The following is a 15,945-nucleotide window of genomic DNA, read 5'->3' as shown; positions in this document are numbered from 1 at the left end:
AGAGGTGGGCATGGCTGGTATCCAGGGGCACTGAGCATGATGGGAGAGAGCCCAGGGTGCTCCTGGGCTGGGAATGTTCTGGAACCTCATCCAGGAGGCGGTCCCATGGGCATACCATTGTACAATGTCATTGAACTGAGCATTAAGATTAGTCCTTTTTCCTTATGACATTTGCATCTCAATCAAAGTTTAACAATAAAAAGGCAGAGGCTGTGGGGTACATTCTGGTCCCTGAGTTTGTAAGGCCTCCCCTAAGCTTGTCAGGTTTCGTATGTGGCCCCTTTTCTATCCACATACATTCTGGATGTTTCTCTCTCTCTCTCTCTCTTCCCCTCTCTCTAAAAATCAATGAAAATGTCCTGGGGTGAGGATTTAAAAAAAGAAGAAGAAAGAAAATATATGGAGGACTATCAGGACTCTCCCAGCAGTTGCTATAGAGCCTGCCTGCATCTTATTCCCCTGCACCCCAGTAAGTCTTGATACTACACTTAAACTACTCCCATGCATGTGAGCTTTGAAATTCTTTTCTCACAACACCACAATAAACCATTTCACTGGCAAAAATATTGTGACTTAGAGTATGAAATATATATTTGGTCTTCCACCCCATTTCTGGTACTGAGCTCCTAAACTCCTTGTAGTTTCCCTGTGAAGTGAGTGAGAAAGGTGTCTTTTGCTATGTAAATCTATAATAATAAAAGCATAATATGCTAATTAGACTGGACAGCCAAACGACCTTCTGGACGTCATTCTGGACAAAGCTATGCCAGCGGGGGCTGAGGCAGAGGCGGTGAGGGGTGATCAGGCAGGCAGGCGAGCAGTTAGGGGTGATCAGGGAGGCAAGCAGTTAGGAGCCAACGGTCCTGGATTGGGAGAGGGTGCAGGCTGAGCTGAGGGACCCCCTCCTCATGCATGAATTTTGTGCACTGGGCCTCTAGTCTATAATAATAAAAACATCATATGCTAATTAGACTGGCCGGCCGGCCGACCTTCCACACAAAGCTGCGAGGGAAGCCCGGGTCCCGAGTGCCAGAGGGAAGCCGGTGCCGGCAGCTGTGGGAAGGAAGGCCTACTCTTGCAGAATTTCATGCAACGGGCCTCTAGTATTAACATAACTAAGGATGGGGCTGGTGGCCAGTGGAGCCAGCAGCATGATTAGAAGTTTCAGGTCCACCCTGACCTCTGGGGAGAGGAGAGGAGAGGTACTGGAGGTTGAATCAATCACCAATGGCCCATGTCTGAACCAACTATGCCTACGTCAGGAAGCCTCCATAAAACCCCGAATGATGGGGTTCCAAGAGCTTCCAGGTTGGTGAACAGGAGGTGCTGGGAGGGTGGTGCCTCGGAGAGGACATGGAAGCTCCATGGCCTTCCCCACACCTTGTCCCGTCCATCTTTTCATCTGGCTGTTGATTCTTATCTGTTAATACCCTTTGTAATAAATGAGTACTCTAGTGAGTCAATGGTTTCTGGAGTTCTCTGATCTGCTCGAGCAAACTCATCGAACCTAAGAAGGGGGCCAGAAGCACAGGTGACAGCCTGGACTTGCAGTTCAGTTGGCATCTGGAGAGAGGGATGGGGTGGGGACAGTCATGTAGGACTGAAAGCCCTGAACCTATGGGATCTGACGCTGTCTCCAGGCAAAAAGTGTCAGAACTGGGTTGAATCATGGGATACCCAGCTGGTGAGGGAGAATTGTTGGTGTGGGGAACCTCCCCTCCCAACGCTGGAAATTGGGTACAGAGTATTTTAATGTAAAGTGCCCAGAATAGGCAAATGAGATTCCAGACAGGAAGCAGATGAGTGGTTGCTAGGGGCTGGGGCAGGGGGTCTAGGGAGTGCCTGCTAACGCAGATGGGATCTCCTTTGGGGGTCATGGAAAAGTTCTGGAAAAGATGGTTGTATGATATCATGAGTGTGTTAAAGGCCACGGAATCGTTCACTTTCAAATGGTGGCTCTCCTGTTAATTCCTGCGGAGCCTCCTGCCTGAAGAGAGATGGCCTCAGCCTCCCGCTTCTGTGTTCCCGGGAACTCAGCCTCTGATGGACTCAGATGCGACCTCTGCACAGCCGTGTGAGCATGCAGGGTCTCGTGGATGGGTCATCCCTACACCCCTACCCACTTTACCTGCCCCTCCACTTCCCCATCACTAGAGAGGGAATGGGTCCGAGTGGAAAGAAGAGGCTGGTTGAACCTCCTGACCAGCTGCAGCCAGGATGGTAGGGGAGCCCCTGATGAGAAGCCAGGGCTTAATGAAGGTGGGAGGTGGGGTTGGCCCAGGCTCCTCCCATTACCTGGTGATAACCCACCGCAAGGAGCTGAGGCGGAGCCCCAGGGCGCTGGAGTCTTGGCTGGCCTCCGCAGCCAGTGGCTTTGTGCTGGGGAGGGGGCTGGATCCTGTTCTTCCAGTGGGAGCCTTGCTCTGTGGCCCCCATTGATCCCGTACCTCTTGCCTGCACACCCCTGTCACACTTCACACACCTCCACCATCTGCCCACCTTCTCCGTGGCACAGGGACCAGTGCCAGGGGCCCGGAGTCCTGAGCAGTGGAGGAAGGTCTGGGTGACTCAGGGGAAGGGTTCCTGGAGCACCCCCTGCCCCATCACCTTCTGGTGGCTAGTCCTGACACCAGCCCTTTGTGCCCTAAACCTCAGCACCCCAATTCCTTGCCACCTCCTCTCTGGGCCCAGCAAGGGACTGGGGCCCAGACTGGCTTCCTCCTTTCCCCAGCCTTCCAGAAACCCCAGCCTGGGGCAGAGAGAGCCAAGCACAGACTCTCTCAGTCACAGAGCAAGGGGGTGGCACTGGAATTTGAATTATGATAGTGTTGACCCCCAGCATGTGCAAAACCCCCACTCCCTGTGTGTCCTCCCCACGGCCCTGACACGAGTTCTGTTACCACCATTTTTATCTTTAATATTTGTATTGATTTCAGAGAGGAAAGGAGGAGAGAGATAGAAACATCAACGATGAGTGAGAGTCATTTATTGCCTGCCTCCTGCACACGCCCTACTGGGGACCGAGCCCACCACCCAGGGATGTACCCTTGACCGGAATGGGACCCAGGACCCTTTAGTCCGCAGGCCCCTACTCTATCCGCTGAGCCAAACCAACTAGGGCGACCACCTTTTACAGATGGGGAAACTGAGGCTCTCCCCTTGTGCCAAGTGTCAGGGAGAAGAGGGGCAGGAATGTGAGCACAGAATGGCTGGAGCTGACAGCTGTCCAGGCCGATGGGTCTGGATCAGGGCAAACTCTTGGAAGCTGTTATATTTGGGGGAAACCATAAATAGACGGGGGGACCTTCAGAGTCCTATCCCAGGCCTAGAAATACCAGGGGAACACATGGCCCAGTAGAAGGCCAGACATGTGTGAGGTCCCCATTGTGGAGTCACCCCCTAAAAGCTATGTACCTTCTTGTGCCCCTGGGGTTTGGTTCCCTTATCCATTCATGGAAATGAACGGTGCCTGCAGCCTGGAGTCCAGTGAATGCTGTGGTCTCACCGTTATGGATCTGCAGGCTGCCACCTTGGACAGCACCCCCTGTGCTCGGCTCTCTCTGCCCCCTGCTGATCTCACGCTGCCACGTGAGGATGACTCAGCACTCTGGAGTAACTCTGGGGCCTGGCCTCTGCTGGTGTGTGTGGGGGGAGGGAGCCCTAGCTCCTTGCCTAGTCATCCCTACATCCCTTAGTGAGTACTTTGTGACTTTGTGCCACGCTGGTGGGGCAAGAGGATGTTAGGGTGAGCACATGTGTTTAACTAAGCACCTGCAGGTTACCTGGGAGGTCACAGGGACCTCAGGACTTTCCTATCGCCTGGTATAATTCCACTGCACAGAGCTAAGGCTGAGGGGGGGGGGGGTCGGGGGGTGTGGGGGGGGAGTGGGGATGGAGGGCAGGCTAGACTTGGTTGGCCTAGCACAGCTGGGGGGGATGTGCTGGGAGAGAGAGCTGAACTCGGTTCTCCTAGTAGGAACATGGCTGTGTGGCCCCCACTGATCCTTGTACTTCTTGCCTGCACACTCCTATCACACTTTATACGTCCCACCATCTGTCTCACACGGCTGCCCACCCTCTCCATGGCACAGTGCCTGGGGCCAGAAGTTCTGGGTGACCCAGGAGGAAGGGTGTGCCTGGGGCACCTTCTGCCCCTTCACCATCTGGTGGCTGGCTAACACCAGCACTCCCTGCCCTAAAGTGCAGCACTCCAATTCCTTGTCACCACTCTCTGGGCCAGCCAAGGAACTGTTGCCCAGAGTGGCTTTATCCCTGCCCAAATCTTCCAGGAACCCCCACGTCTGGGGCAGACAGAGTCAACACTGCCATTGCTGGGGGTCAGGCTTGGATTGGGGGAGTGAATGGAGGAGGGGCTTTTAGAGTAGGGTTTTGAAGAATGAGTAGGAGTTTCCCAGATGAGGATGAGTAACTGCAAAAACACCCAGTATATGAAGCACCTACTACATGCCTACTGTGTCCTTTATACATCATGTAACCTTCTCTCCATTAAAAGTCTCCGTCCTTATTTCCCAAATGAACACAGGTGTGATGGAGAGAAATGACTTGCCCAGGTAACACTTTTTGGCTCTTTCTGGCCCTTTCTCCTCAGCTTTTTCTTTCTTTTAAAAACAATTTTTTTTTTTTTTTTAATTTCAGAGAGGAAGGGAGAGGGAGAGAGAGATAGAAACATCAATGAGGAGAGTCATTGATTGGCTGCCCGATCAGCTGGGTATTGAGCCCGAAACCCAGGCATGTGCCCTTGACCGAATCGAACCCGGACTCTTCAGTCCGCAGGCCGGTGCTCTAGCCACTGAGCCGAACCAGCTAGGGCTGCTTTGCTTTTCAATATCTTCAGCCTTTGGTTCTAACCAGAGGGAAGAGAGGAAACACCATCAGGAAAGAGGCCACTTCTTACGCTCTTGCTATGGAGTTTAGCACATAATAATGTTGTGGGTCTTCTGTTTGTTTGTTTTTAAGAAAATCATTCTTCCCATCAGCTCACCAACCTGGGGTGATGTCCCCATTTCACAGAGGAAGATACTCCTGAGTCTCAGAGGCTCTCGGGGGCCCCAGCTTCCCCAGGAGCACCACCCTCCAGCGTCTCCCCCGGGAAAGCAGCCACAGACCCTGCCCAGCTGTGGTCCCTGGAGTGTTTACTGTGTCGGCTGGACCCGGCAGGCGGGGGCGGACAAAGTCCGGGCAATATAAAGGTCTGGCAGCAGCGTCCGGTCAGTCACAGCTCAGAGCACAAGGAGCACAGCTTTGCCCGGGCAGAGCCCCACGACACCGCGCTGCCTGCGATGCTGCTGATGCTGCTGACGCTCTCCTGGCTGCCGTCGGGGGGCGCCCTATCTCTTGCCCAGGAGCACCTCCCGGTCTTCGCGGGACCCTCACACGCACACTCCAGTCCGGACCTCTCCAGGTTCCAGGAGTTGAGGAAACGCTACGAAGATTTGCTGACCAGGCTTCGAGCAAACCAGACGTGGGAAGACTCGAACCCTGACCTCATCCCTGCCTCTCACGTCCAGATACTCACCCCAAAGCGTGAGTGAAATCTCAAATACATCCCCCCCAGAACCCCAAGCAGCTTCTATCATCTAACCAGTGGTTCTGAGTTACAGAGCATGACCCTGAGCCTCAGTTCCCCATCTGTGAGCCGGACAAACACGTCCCTCCTCCGGGCTGATTGGGGAGCTAGCGTTCCTGTTTGCATCAGGACAAGCTTAGCCAACGTGGGAGAGGAGAATTACATCTCCTCGGATAGCAGATGGGGAAACTGAGGCCGAGAGAAGCCAGCGGCTCTCCTGAAGGCTCACTTAGCCTGGAGAGCCCTGAGATGAGGTCGGGCAGGGTGCGTGGTCCCTGTCCTTGAATGTAGCTGGGGTTGACGGTGGGTGGGATCCTAGAGGGTGGATGCAGGGGCCGGGCGGGGGACGGGAAGGGGAGCAGGCGGGACTGGGTGCACAAAGAGGGGAAGAACCCACCGGGACTGGTTCTGAATCTGATGCAATCTCGCTGCCGGGCACTGCTGAAATGGCATGTGCTAGGTGCCCTGAAAGGAGAGTATTTTCCGAGGAGACTCCGGGAGGTGGAGGGCAGATCTGGCCTGCGCTAGGAACTGGGAGGGGCTGGGGAGAGGTGATTCTATCCCGCCCTAATCCCACTGGTGCTGTGAGACTCCAGGTAAACCTCTCGCCCTTTCAGTCTAACAAACCGGTGGTGCTCATGCAGCAACTCAAACGCCAGTCCCTGTAGTAGCCCGAGCACCTGCACCAGCCTGGGGGTCTGCGAATCCCCGGGAGCCTAGGACCCTTCATTTCTCAGATGGGAAACTGAGACCCAAGGAGTTGAAAACAGTGTCTGGTTGCTGAAACCCTAGCCCCAGGCACTTAGTAGGCCTTCAATGAAAATGTTTTTGACTGCCAGGAGGAGGCAGCATCAGCATTTGACTAAGCACCTACTGCGTGCCATGCACCGTGGTGATCAGGCAGACAAATCCCTACCAAACAAAATAGGGTGGTGCCTATTTTAGGCAGGTTGGAGGGATTCAGAGAAAGAGTGTGGCTGGTGGAGGAAGGGGTTTATGCAATGGCCCTGGGGTGGGATCCAACCTGGCCTGTGGGAGGAAATGGACACCCTCACGCCCGGCACACAGTAGGCCCGTGGGTGACTGGCCTTCCTCTCTCTCCCACAGTGAGACTTGGACCAGGCGGCCACCTGCACCTGGGCATCCCCAGGTCCAACCTGACTAAGGGGCTCCCCGCAGCCTCCCGCCTGCATCGGGCCCTGCTCAGGCTGTCCCCGACGGAGTCGGGCTCGTGGGATGTGACGCGGCCGCTGCAGCGTCAGATCGGCTTCGGTGTCTCCCGGGAGCCCGCACTACCTCTGCACTGGCTGCCGCCGTCTGACCGGCTGCTGGCGGCATCGACTTCCGCACGGCCCCGGCTGGAGCTGCACTGGCGGCCACGCGCCGGCAGGGAACGCCGCAGCACGCATGCGCGCGCTCCAGACGGCTGCCCGCTCGGGGAGGGCCGCTGCTGCCGCCTGCGGAGCCTGCGCGCAACGCTGGACGACTTGGGCTGGGCCGACTGGGTCCTGGCCCCGCGCGAGCTGGATGTGCGCATGTGCAGCGGCGCGTGCCCGAGCCAGTTCCGGTCGGCGAACAGGCATGCGCAGATGCTGGCGCGTCTGCACCGCCTGAAGCCCGAGGGCGTCCCCGCGCCGTGCTGCGTGCCCGCCAGCTACGAGCCCGTGGTGCTCCTGCACCGGGACAGCGAGGGCCGCGTGTCCCTCACGCCCTACGACGACCTCGTGGCCAGCGACTGCCACTGCTTGTGAGCGGACCTAGACCTTCATCGACGGCCGTGCGCAGTGGAGGCGACCGCGGTCCTTGCCTGTCCAATGGAATGGAGTGGGACCTGAAACATACCATTAGAACCACTGCTGTCTGCGGCCTGCCGTCAGAAACAAAGTTTTGATACGTTGATATTTATTATTAATTTATTGGGGTTACTGGCCTGCGGACCAGAGAGCTGGGGAGGGCTGATCCAGCAGGGTGTACGTTTATTTAAACTGTGGTAATAAAAATGAATTTGTGTGACCTGGCTCCTGTGATGCGTGAGCTGGGGACCTTGGGAAGAGCCTGCCCCTCCCTGGCCTCAGTTCCCACAGGGGACCTCAGACAGGGGGGAGTGGAAGGGTCAGTGAATGGGCAGCAGGGCGTTCTTGGAGCTGACGGGCATTTGGACGGTGCTGGTGACCCTCCAAGGGCAGCCTGGGACGTCCCTGCCTCCATGCTTGTCTAGCGCCATGTCTCTGGGCCAGTTTCCCTCTATCTCCTCATCTCTCAGTGCTCCTGTTTCTGGACAAGTTAAGATATCAGTATATTAGGGCTAAAACAGACTTAGAGCCCAGCTAGTGCGGCCCAGTGGTTGGGCATTGACCTATGAACTAGGGGGTCATGGTTCGATTCCTGGTCAGGGCACATGCCTGGGTTTCAGGCTCTACCCTGTGCAGGAGTCAGTCGATCAATGATCCTCTCTCATCACTGATGTTTCTATCCCTCCCTCTTCCTCTCTGAAATCCATTAAAAAATATTTTTAAAAAGCACAGACTTAGAGACCAGTTCTAACACTGCACGTCACAGATGGGGGGAATGAGACCCGTGGAGTTAATGGCAGAGTTAGGACTTGAACTCATGCCCCCTGGCGCCCCAGCCATAGTTCTGCAACTATTACGGTGTTAACGAGTAAGAAAAAGAGGAAGGGGTGGCATTCTGGGCAAAGGGAGTGGCATGGGCAAATGGCTTAGGAAAATGAAAGCTTCAGAAGGGAGTGGCTAGGTGGGGATGAGGCCCAGACCAGACGGGCAGAGGGATGGGAGAGGCAGTGAGGTGACAAGGCTGGGTCATACAGCCCTCAAATACCAGACTGAGGACCCAGGGACAATGGGGAGCCAGAGAGGGTGTGTGAGCAGGGGAAGGGCACAGTCCTGATTCATGAGTTACATAAATCCCTCGGGGGCTGGCGTGGGCTGCCCTGGGGACTGAGTCTGGGTGCCGGGGACCCGAGAGGGACAGAGGGGAGGGCTGGGGAGAAATTCAGGAATCTCCAGAGATCTAGTCTTGAGAGCTCAGGAAGTCACTGAAAGGAACCTTCTCCCTCTGAGCCAGCAGCCTCACCAGCCCCACAGTGTTTATTGAGCACCATCTGCACACCGAGAGGAAGGTGACAATGGAGTTGACTCTGTGAACCTGCTGTGTCTGTGTTGGAGTCTCTTCTTCCCTTTCTAGCAGCCGGTGGGGCTGAAGAGCAGAGCAGGCGCTGGGCAGAGGGCTGCAAGGACAGCTCTTCCCTATCCCCATTCCTCAGGCTGGGAGACTGAGGCCAGGGGGGATCCAGAACGGCCCGAATCACCTGGCGTGGGGCAGGCTGCAGTTCAGGCTCAGTGCCCTGTGATCACGTACTCATCTTCGACCTCGGGAGCCTGGCCCGGGAACTGCAGGTTGCCATAGACGGGCTGGGAGGCCCGTTGGAGGTCCTCGTAGTTCATGTAGAAGTCACTGTCCTCTGAAGGGTGAGTCCTGTGGGGACAGACAGACAGGAAGGAGGACTCAGAGGGGAGGCACATCAGCTTGGAGAGGCAAAGGCAGTTCAGTGACCCAGTCGACTCATGTTTACAAATGGAGAAACTGAAGCGGGGGGCACTGTTCTCCCAGCCTAGCAACTTCCTCGGAGGAAAGGAAGTCAGGGTCAGTGAGTCAGGGAAGGTTCTGTGGATTCAGCACAGAATGCTGAGGTCAGAGGACTTTGGACCACTGTAGCATTTTTTTTTTTTCCTTCCTTAAAGTTGAGATGGTTGTCTTGTTTTTTACATTAAAATTTAGCCTTCAGTTTCTTCTCAAAAAAAATTGGTAGCTCTGGTCACATCAGCCCCATAAACATACGTGGCTGGAGCCAGTGTCTGTCCTTATAGATAGGAAATGTGTCCATGGTCCCTGAAGCAGCAGGCTTTGTGGCCACAGAATAAAAATAAGTCTCAGAGACTCCCTTTCTGCATCCACACATTCGTTGGAGAGGAGTTTTCTCCTTAGGAATGTCTAGCTATGGTAGGCAAGACCCTCAGAGAAGAACGTTCCTTCCTTCAGAGCATCTTAATCCCACCCTGGTTCCTCTTGTAACAAAGCCCACTTTGGGTAAGTGGTGTCTATCACTCATTCACGCTTTAGTATAAATTACTCCAAACACATATATGGTTGGACAGGGATGGACAGGACTGGGAGTCAGAGTTTGTTTCCTTCCTCTGCTTCTGACTCACTCACTGTGTGACCTTGGGAAAGTCATTCCCTTTCCTCCCAGAGCCTATCTTTCTCATCTGTAAAATGCAGAGTGGGAATGACGCATCCAATCCTAAATGTTTTCGGAAGAGACTGGCCGTGAACCCTTAGTGACAGGGAAGCAGAGGGGAGCGTCAGGGCACAAGCTGCCTTAGCAAGTCTAGTTCCCTCAAATCCCTACCGAAGACCACTTCTGCTTTTAAGCCGTGTTTTCATCTGCTTTGCATACTCTCTCATTTCTCATCAATAGACTCCCACTGCCCACCCCCCGCCCCCCAATCGGGATCTCACCATCCAAACTCAGCCAGGGCCCTGTTCCCTCCTTGCTTGTATCCTCCCAACGCCTTCGGCCTCAGCTCTAATGTTTTGCTGTCTCCAAACCCATTGACAGCAATTTCTCTGTTCTCTCCCACCCACTGACATTTGTTTCTGCTGGTGCCTCCCCCTGAAAGCCCACCCACTTCTCATCCAACCTGGGAAAGCTGAACCTACCTAACCCCAGCCTGATCTAGAGACGTTGGGGCGTTGTATAGGGGAGATGGACACAGATGTCTTTCTTAGCATCTCTCCTGTGTCCAAGAGAGATGGAGGGAGGGCTGTCCCCATCCCACAAGACGGAAATAGTGTTCAGGGCAGCGCTGGGTCACACGAAATCTGCAGCCAGGCTGTTGACCGCTACCGCAGAGCCCCCACTCTGCCTAGAGCACTGGCCTCCACTCTCCCTGTCCTTGGCAGCCAGAAACTGGGTTTGTAGGTCATGAAGGGAGTTTGTCCTGTCTACAGGGGCTCACTTATTCTTACCCAAACTCCATAAGGCGGGGTTGCTGTTATTCCCATTTTATAGATGAGGCACTGAGACCCGGAAGGGGAAAAACTAATTGCTCGAGGCCACACAGCCTGCAAGAGGCAGAGCTGGGATTTGAACCCTGGCCATCTGGCTCCAGAGTCTAACAGGCAAATGCGTGTGGATCACTCACCCATGTTTGACCGACGGGTCCTTGGCAGGTGGCTGGCCTATGAACACATTCTCATAGTCAGGTGTGGGGGGTCTGGGTAGGGTGGCTTCTGGTTGATGAAGGCTGAGGCTCCGGCTACTGTATTTCGGCTGCCAGCCTGAGCTGGGCCTGGGGCCATCGGGAGCAGCCCATGTCTTGTCCTGGCTCTGGCTCCTGGGTGACCAGCGTGACCGGAATCTCCAGGCCAGCAATGAGCCAGCTATGATGAGCCCAAGGAGCAGGCTTCCACTGGCTGCCAGAGCCCCAATGGCCGCCCAGGACAGGCCAGGGGGGCAGCTGACCTCCAGGAAGGTGGAGAGGTTGCGCCAGGTGAAGGTGCCGGCATCCAGGCACTGCGGGGGCAGCTGGTCCGAGCAGTTGTCCTGCCGGACCTTGTGCCAGGAGGCGAGGCTGCAGCGGCAGTCAGCCTTCAAGTCAAGGGCGCAGCGTCCTGCCAGCTCCGCATCCACGCGGTCCAGAGGGTTGTTGGTCACATTCAGGATCTGCAGCTTTTCCAGGCGGGCAAAAAAGGACCCCCGGAGCTCCCGAAGGCCGTTCCCAGACAGGTCGAGGAGGAGCACGCTGCTGGCCTGCAGAGACCTGTTCCAGGGAATGTTCAGGCCTCGGCCGCTGAAGTTCAAGCATGTGGCTGTGAACTCCGTGGCCCAGTCCACGTCCCCCGAGGACACGTTGCAGGACAATCCCAGGCTGCATGGATCCTGCAGTAGCAGCAGCAACCACAGCGCCCAGGGCAGGGCGCGCCCCATTCAAGCAACCTAGACAGAGACACCAGAATCCAAGCCCAACCCCTGCCTGTGGCCGCTCTCACCCTCCACACCTGGCTTTATTGTGAGTTGGGTTTGTTTGTTTTTAATGGCTCAGAACAGCTCAGGACGCTTTTGGTAATAGGCAGCCCCTCACTTATAGCCCCTTATTGTTTGGCTCTGGCCTCCAGCCTCAGTCTTTCCCCTCCAGCAAATGGGTACATAACCCCGGTGCCAGTCCCGGCGTTGCCCCTTCTATCAGATGGGTTCCTGGGCTTGGCTCAATCCCCGACAATTTCGGGCGGCTTCATTGGCCAAGACGCGACTATATGCAAATGAGCGGTGGCCCGGCAGAGGGCTGGTCTCCAAAGCACCGCGGCTGGGAGTCCTGGGCTGGAGTGGGTGGGTGGGTGGGTGGGGGGTGCCGAACTCTGATTTGCAGGCCCTGCACAGACCCCAGTTCTAGCTTCTGTCCTGTCTTTGCAGTCCCATTACCACGCCTTTACCTGGGCGGTGCTGGGAGATCCGGTGCAGAGGAGCTTGGTGCTGGATCACCTGGACCCGGGCGCACAGGAGCCGCGGCGCCCGCTCAGATCCCCTGCAATCCCTAGCGCTCCGCAGGCTCTGCACCCAGCGGCGCGGGGGAAGAGGAACTGGGGTCCGGGTGGAGCGCAGAGGGCAAGAATGAAGAAGACACAGCGAAGACCCGCCCTTCTGCAAGGCCTCCGGGCCCAGGATTCTCACGGGAGGGGGAAGGGCGGCCCGCTTCCCTCTCGCTGGAGCCCAGTCAGCCCCCATTAATATCCCCGCTGCGGTCCCATCACCACGGCTTCACCAACTCACTTCCTGGTCTCAGCTCAGTTGACTCTCAACCCTTGCATTCATGTATTCACTCCACAGACATCACCCAGGGCCCCAAGAGGCCGCAGCCCTGACAGGTTCTCGAGGAACACCCGGTCCTGAGAGGACAGAGCTGTACACAGACACCCAGTCCCACGCAGCCAGGACAGGGCTAGAGGGAGGGACACAGTCCTGGAAGGCTTCTCGGGGGAGGAGACATTAACATTGGAGCTTCAACACGTGAATAGACATTAGCTGAGGATTCCTAAAACCTGCCTGTGACTCCCCAAGCTCCCAGTCTCCCCCTCAGACTCAGCACGCTTGGTCGTGTACAAAGAGGCCTCCATGTTACAGGGCTGGTGAGGAAGTTCCCTGGGGGAAGGGACGGTGAGTCTGGGGCTTGGAGAATGACGAAGCAAACCCATTTGCAGATTCTTGGCAAGAAGGCACAGCAGGAGCAAAGACCCTTGGCCCCCAGGCTCAAAGCACTGGCCCTGGGACTGTTGGTTAGCAGGGGAGTGGCTGGAGTGGACATGCTAAGAGGAGGAACTGGGTGTGTGTGTGAGTGTGTGTGTGTGTGTGTGTGTGTGTGTGTGTGTGTGTGTGTAGGAGGAGCAGAGGGCAGGCCTCGAAGCAGGCTGAGGAGTGGGACCTTATTCCCAGGGCCATGGGGAGCCAAAGCAGATGTGTGAGCTGGGGAGGGGCATTGTGTCAAGACTTACAACTGGAGTGAGCCTGGGGACTGGGGAGGGAATCTAAGGAGGAGACCAGTATCCCCCAGGGAGAGGTAGCCTGAATCAGACCTGAGGGACAGTAACAGTGAGATTGAGGAGGGAGTGGACAGGGCTGGGCTGGGAGAAGGTCTCAGCTTCAGTGGGGTCCTGGCATATCAGGCAGATTGAGTTCAAGTCCATTCTAGCCCCTGACTCGCTGTGCAACCTTAACTGCTCTGTGCCTCAGTTTCCACATCTGTAAAATGGGATAAGTGCTAAGAGCCTTCCAGATTCTGAGAGGCTGCAGTCCACTCCTTCCACTCTCCCCTCTCCTCAGACTCCGCTCTTCCCATTTCCATACTCAGAAGAATTCAGAGACTTTTCAGAAAGGGTTGCAAATTGTTCTTCAACACACCCACCCAAAGTCACTTCAAATAAGAAAATGTGATCACAACTCTGAGACTGTTCATTTTCATTTATCAGATTGGCAAGAATTCAAAGGTGTGATACATCTGCGCTGGCTGAATGTGGGAAACAGGCAATCCCACACACTGCGGGGGGATATCCACAGTGCCGCCCCCAGGAAAGGCACCCTGGCCCAGGCCACCAGGATCGTGAACACATGTGCCCACTCACCCAGCAACCCCACCCTGGGGCTCCCGCAAAATATCTACGTTTGCAAAATGACAGGGGCATAAACTGATGAAGGCTGAACGCAACGCGGTCCGTCCACACAGTGGAATATTACTCAGCCACGAAAAGGAGTGAAGCATTGCCATCGACAATGTGGATGAACCTGAGAGACATGCCAAGGAAAAGAAGCCAGACACAAAAGGCCACACGTTGTATGACCTCATTTATGTGAAATGCCCGGGACAGACAGAGGCAAATCCACAGAGACACAAAGCACATCCGTGGCTGTCAGAGTCTGGGGGAATGCGAAATGGCTACTAATGGGGATGAGATCTCCTTTTGGGTGATGGAAATGTTCTGAAACTACAGAGGTGATGGTTGTGCAACGCGAATGCACTAAAATACCACTGAACTGTTCACGGTAAAATGGTTAAAATGGCCCGGCCGGCGTGGCTCAATGGTTGAGTGTCGACCTATGAACCAGGAAGTCACTGGTTTGATTCCCGGTCAGGGCACATGCCTAGATTGTGGGCTTGATCCCCAGTGTGGGGCATGCAGGATGCAGCTGATCAGCGATTCTCTCTCATCATTGATGTTTCTATCTCTCTTCCCTGCCCTTCCTCTCAGAAGGGAGAGAGGAAAAGAGAGAGAAGCACTGGTTTTTGAAATATATATATAATTTTTATTGATTTTAGAGAGAAGAAGGGAGAGGGACAGAGAGATAGAAACATCAATAGGCTGCCTCCTGCATGCCCCCTACTGGGGATGGAGCCTGCAACCAGGGCATGTGCCCTGATCTGGAGTTGAACTGTGACTTCCTGGTTCATGGGCGGACACTCAAACACCAAGCCACACCGGCCGGCAGAAACATCGATTTGTTGTTGCACTTATGTATGCATTCATTGGTTGTTTCTTGCATGTGCTTTAACTGGGGATCGAACCCACAACCTTGCTGTATTGGGAAGATGCTCTAATCAACTGAGCTACCCAGCCAGGGCTAGGGCGGCACCTTTTTAGTGGGATGATCAAGGAATCCTTATTGAGAAGGATAAAGGAGCTTACTGAGTAAGGAGATGGGGGAAGGGCACCCAATGTATGGAACAACTTATGCAAAGGCCCTGGGGCGGAAGCTGCCTGGGTGAAAGCAGCTGTCCCCAAGAGAAAATGTTAATTGAAAAAAGCAAATAAAATAATAATAATAATTTTCTAGATTTCATTTGCCTACAGAAACTTTGGATGAAACAGGAAAAACAAATACCCGTAGTTACCTCTTAGTGGCAGGCAGTTGGGAGGGAGAAGCTCACCGTGTACATTTTAATATATTTTATTTTAGGATCCCATCATTTCATTGGAATGCGAATCACAGTCGACACATTCAATTAAAACATTAAAATTAGCCAGCAAGTACACACAAGACACCCAGGTTTTCAGGACAAGAGGGAAGAGGGGTCCCACCCGGCCAGGTGCAGGTGGGCCATCTCCCATACCCCACATCCTGGAAGGAGCGGGTAGCGTCCAACCCTGAGGCCTCTTAGAATAAGAGGAAATGAGCAAATGAGGAAGCAGCAGACACTCGGGCTGTGGGGGAGGGGGGCAGGCAGGCCTGGGGCCTGGGATAGTAGGTCTGGGGGAGCTAGAGGTTTGGGGTCTGACATAGCTGGGTGTCCTGGAGCTCAGGAGGCTTAGGTCCTGCGGCTTGGGTGTCTGGAAATGCCTCGAATTTGGGGGGGTTCTGGCTTCCGGAGCATGCCATAGGTTTAACAGGCTTGGGGTCTAGGCCTCCTGCTGTAGTCCCAGCGGGCCATGCCCAGGACTGTGGAAGGGAGGAAACTCTGGCTCCGCTGGCCCCCACCCTGGCTGAGGGGAACTGGAAGCTTCTGGGAGGCACATCTTCATACTCCCTTCCTGACACACACCGAGCAGGTCCTGGGCCTGAGTTCCAGGAAGGGCCGGCCCATCACATCAGCACAGAGAGCTCCAGAGACCCTCAGAGACGAGAGAGAGAGAGAGAGAGAGAGAGAGAGAGAGAGAGAGAGAGAGAGAGAGGAGTTCCCTCAGTTCAGCTACGTGAGCCCAACACTCTTGGATGCCCTGCACCCACCCTAGCTGGGTGAGGCCTCGGACTGGGCCCTGCCCCTAGGAGCCCCTAGACTTCCTGGCCCAGC

At 55.2% G+C, this 15,945-nt stretch overlaps 2 protein-coding genes across 2 annotated transcripts; one reads left to right on the top strand and one right to left on the bottom strand.

The window, feature by feature from the left end:
* The first annotated feature begins 5,241 nt into the window (after nt 1-5,241).
* Nucleotides 5,242-7,599, top strand: GDF15 (growth differentiation factor 15). The gene is made up of 2 exons (XM_081093073.1): nt 5,242-5,544; nt 6,695-7,599. Exons 1-2 carry the CDS (start codon nt 5,301-5,303, stop codon nt 7,336-7,338), a joined length of 888 nt encoding a protein of 295 aa, XP_080949199.1. The 5' UTR covers nt 5,242-5,300; the 3' UTR covers nt 7,339-7,599.
* Nucleotides 7,498-12,196, bottom strand: LRRC25 (leucine rich repeat containing 25). The gene is made up of 2 exons (XM_081093072.1): nt 10,813-12,196; nt 7,498-9,082 (listed from the first exon to the last, which is right to left on the bottom strand). The coding sequence occupies exons 1-2, from the start codon at nt 11,595-11,597 to the stop codon at nt 8,944-8,946; spliced, it is 924 nt and encodes a 307-aa protein (XP_080949198.1). The 5' UTR covers nt 11,598-12,196; the 3' UTR covers nt 7,498-8,943.
* Between the last annotated feature and the right edge of the window lie 3,749 nt (nt 12,197-15,945).

The sequence above is a fragment of the Myotis nattereri genome (genome assembly GCF_964212035.1).
Source record: "Myotis nattereri genome assembly, chromosome: 5".
Lineage (NCBI taxonomy): Eukaryota > Metazoa > Chordata > Mammalia > Chiroptera > Vespertilionidae > Myotis > Myotis nattereri.
This window is presented reverse-complemented; position numbering and strand designations above follow the sequence as displayed.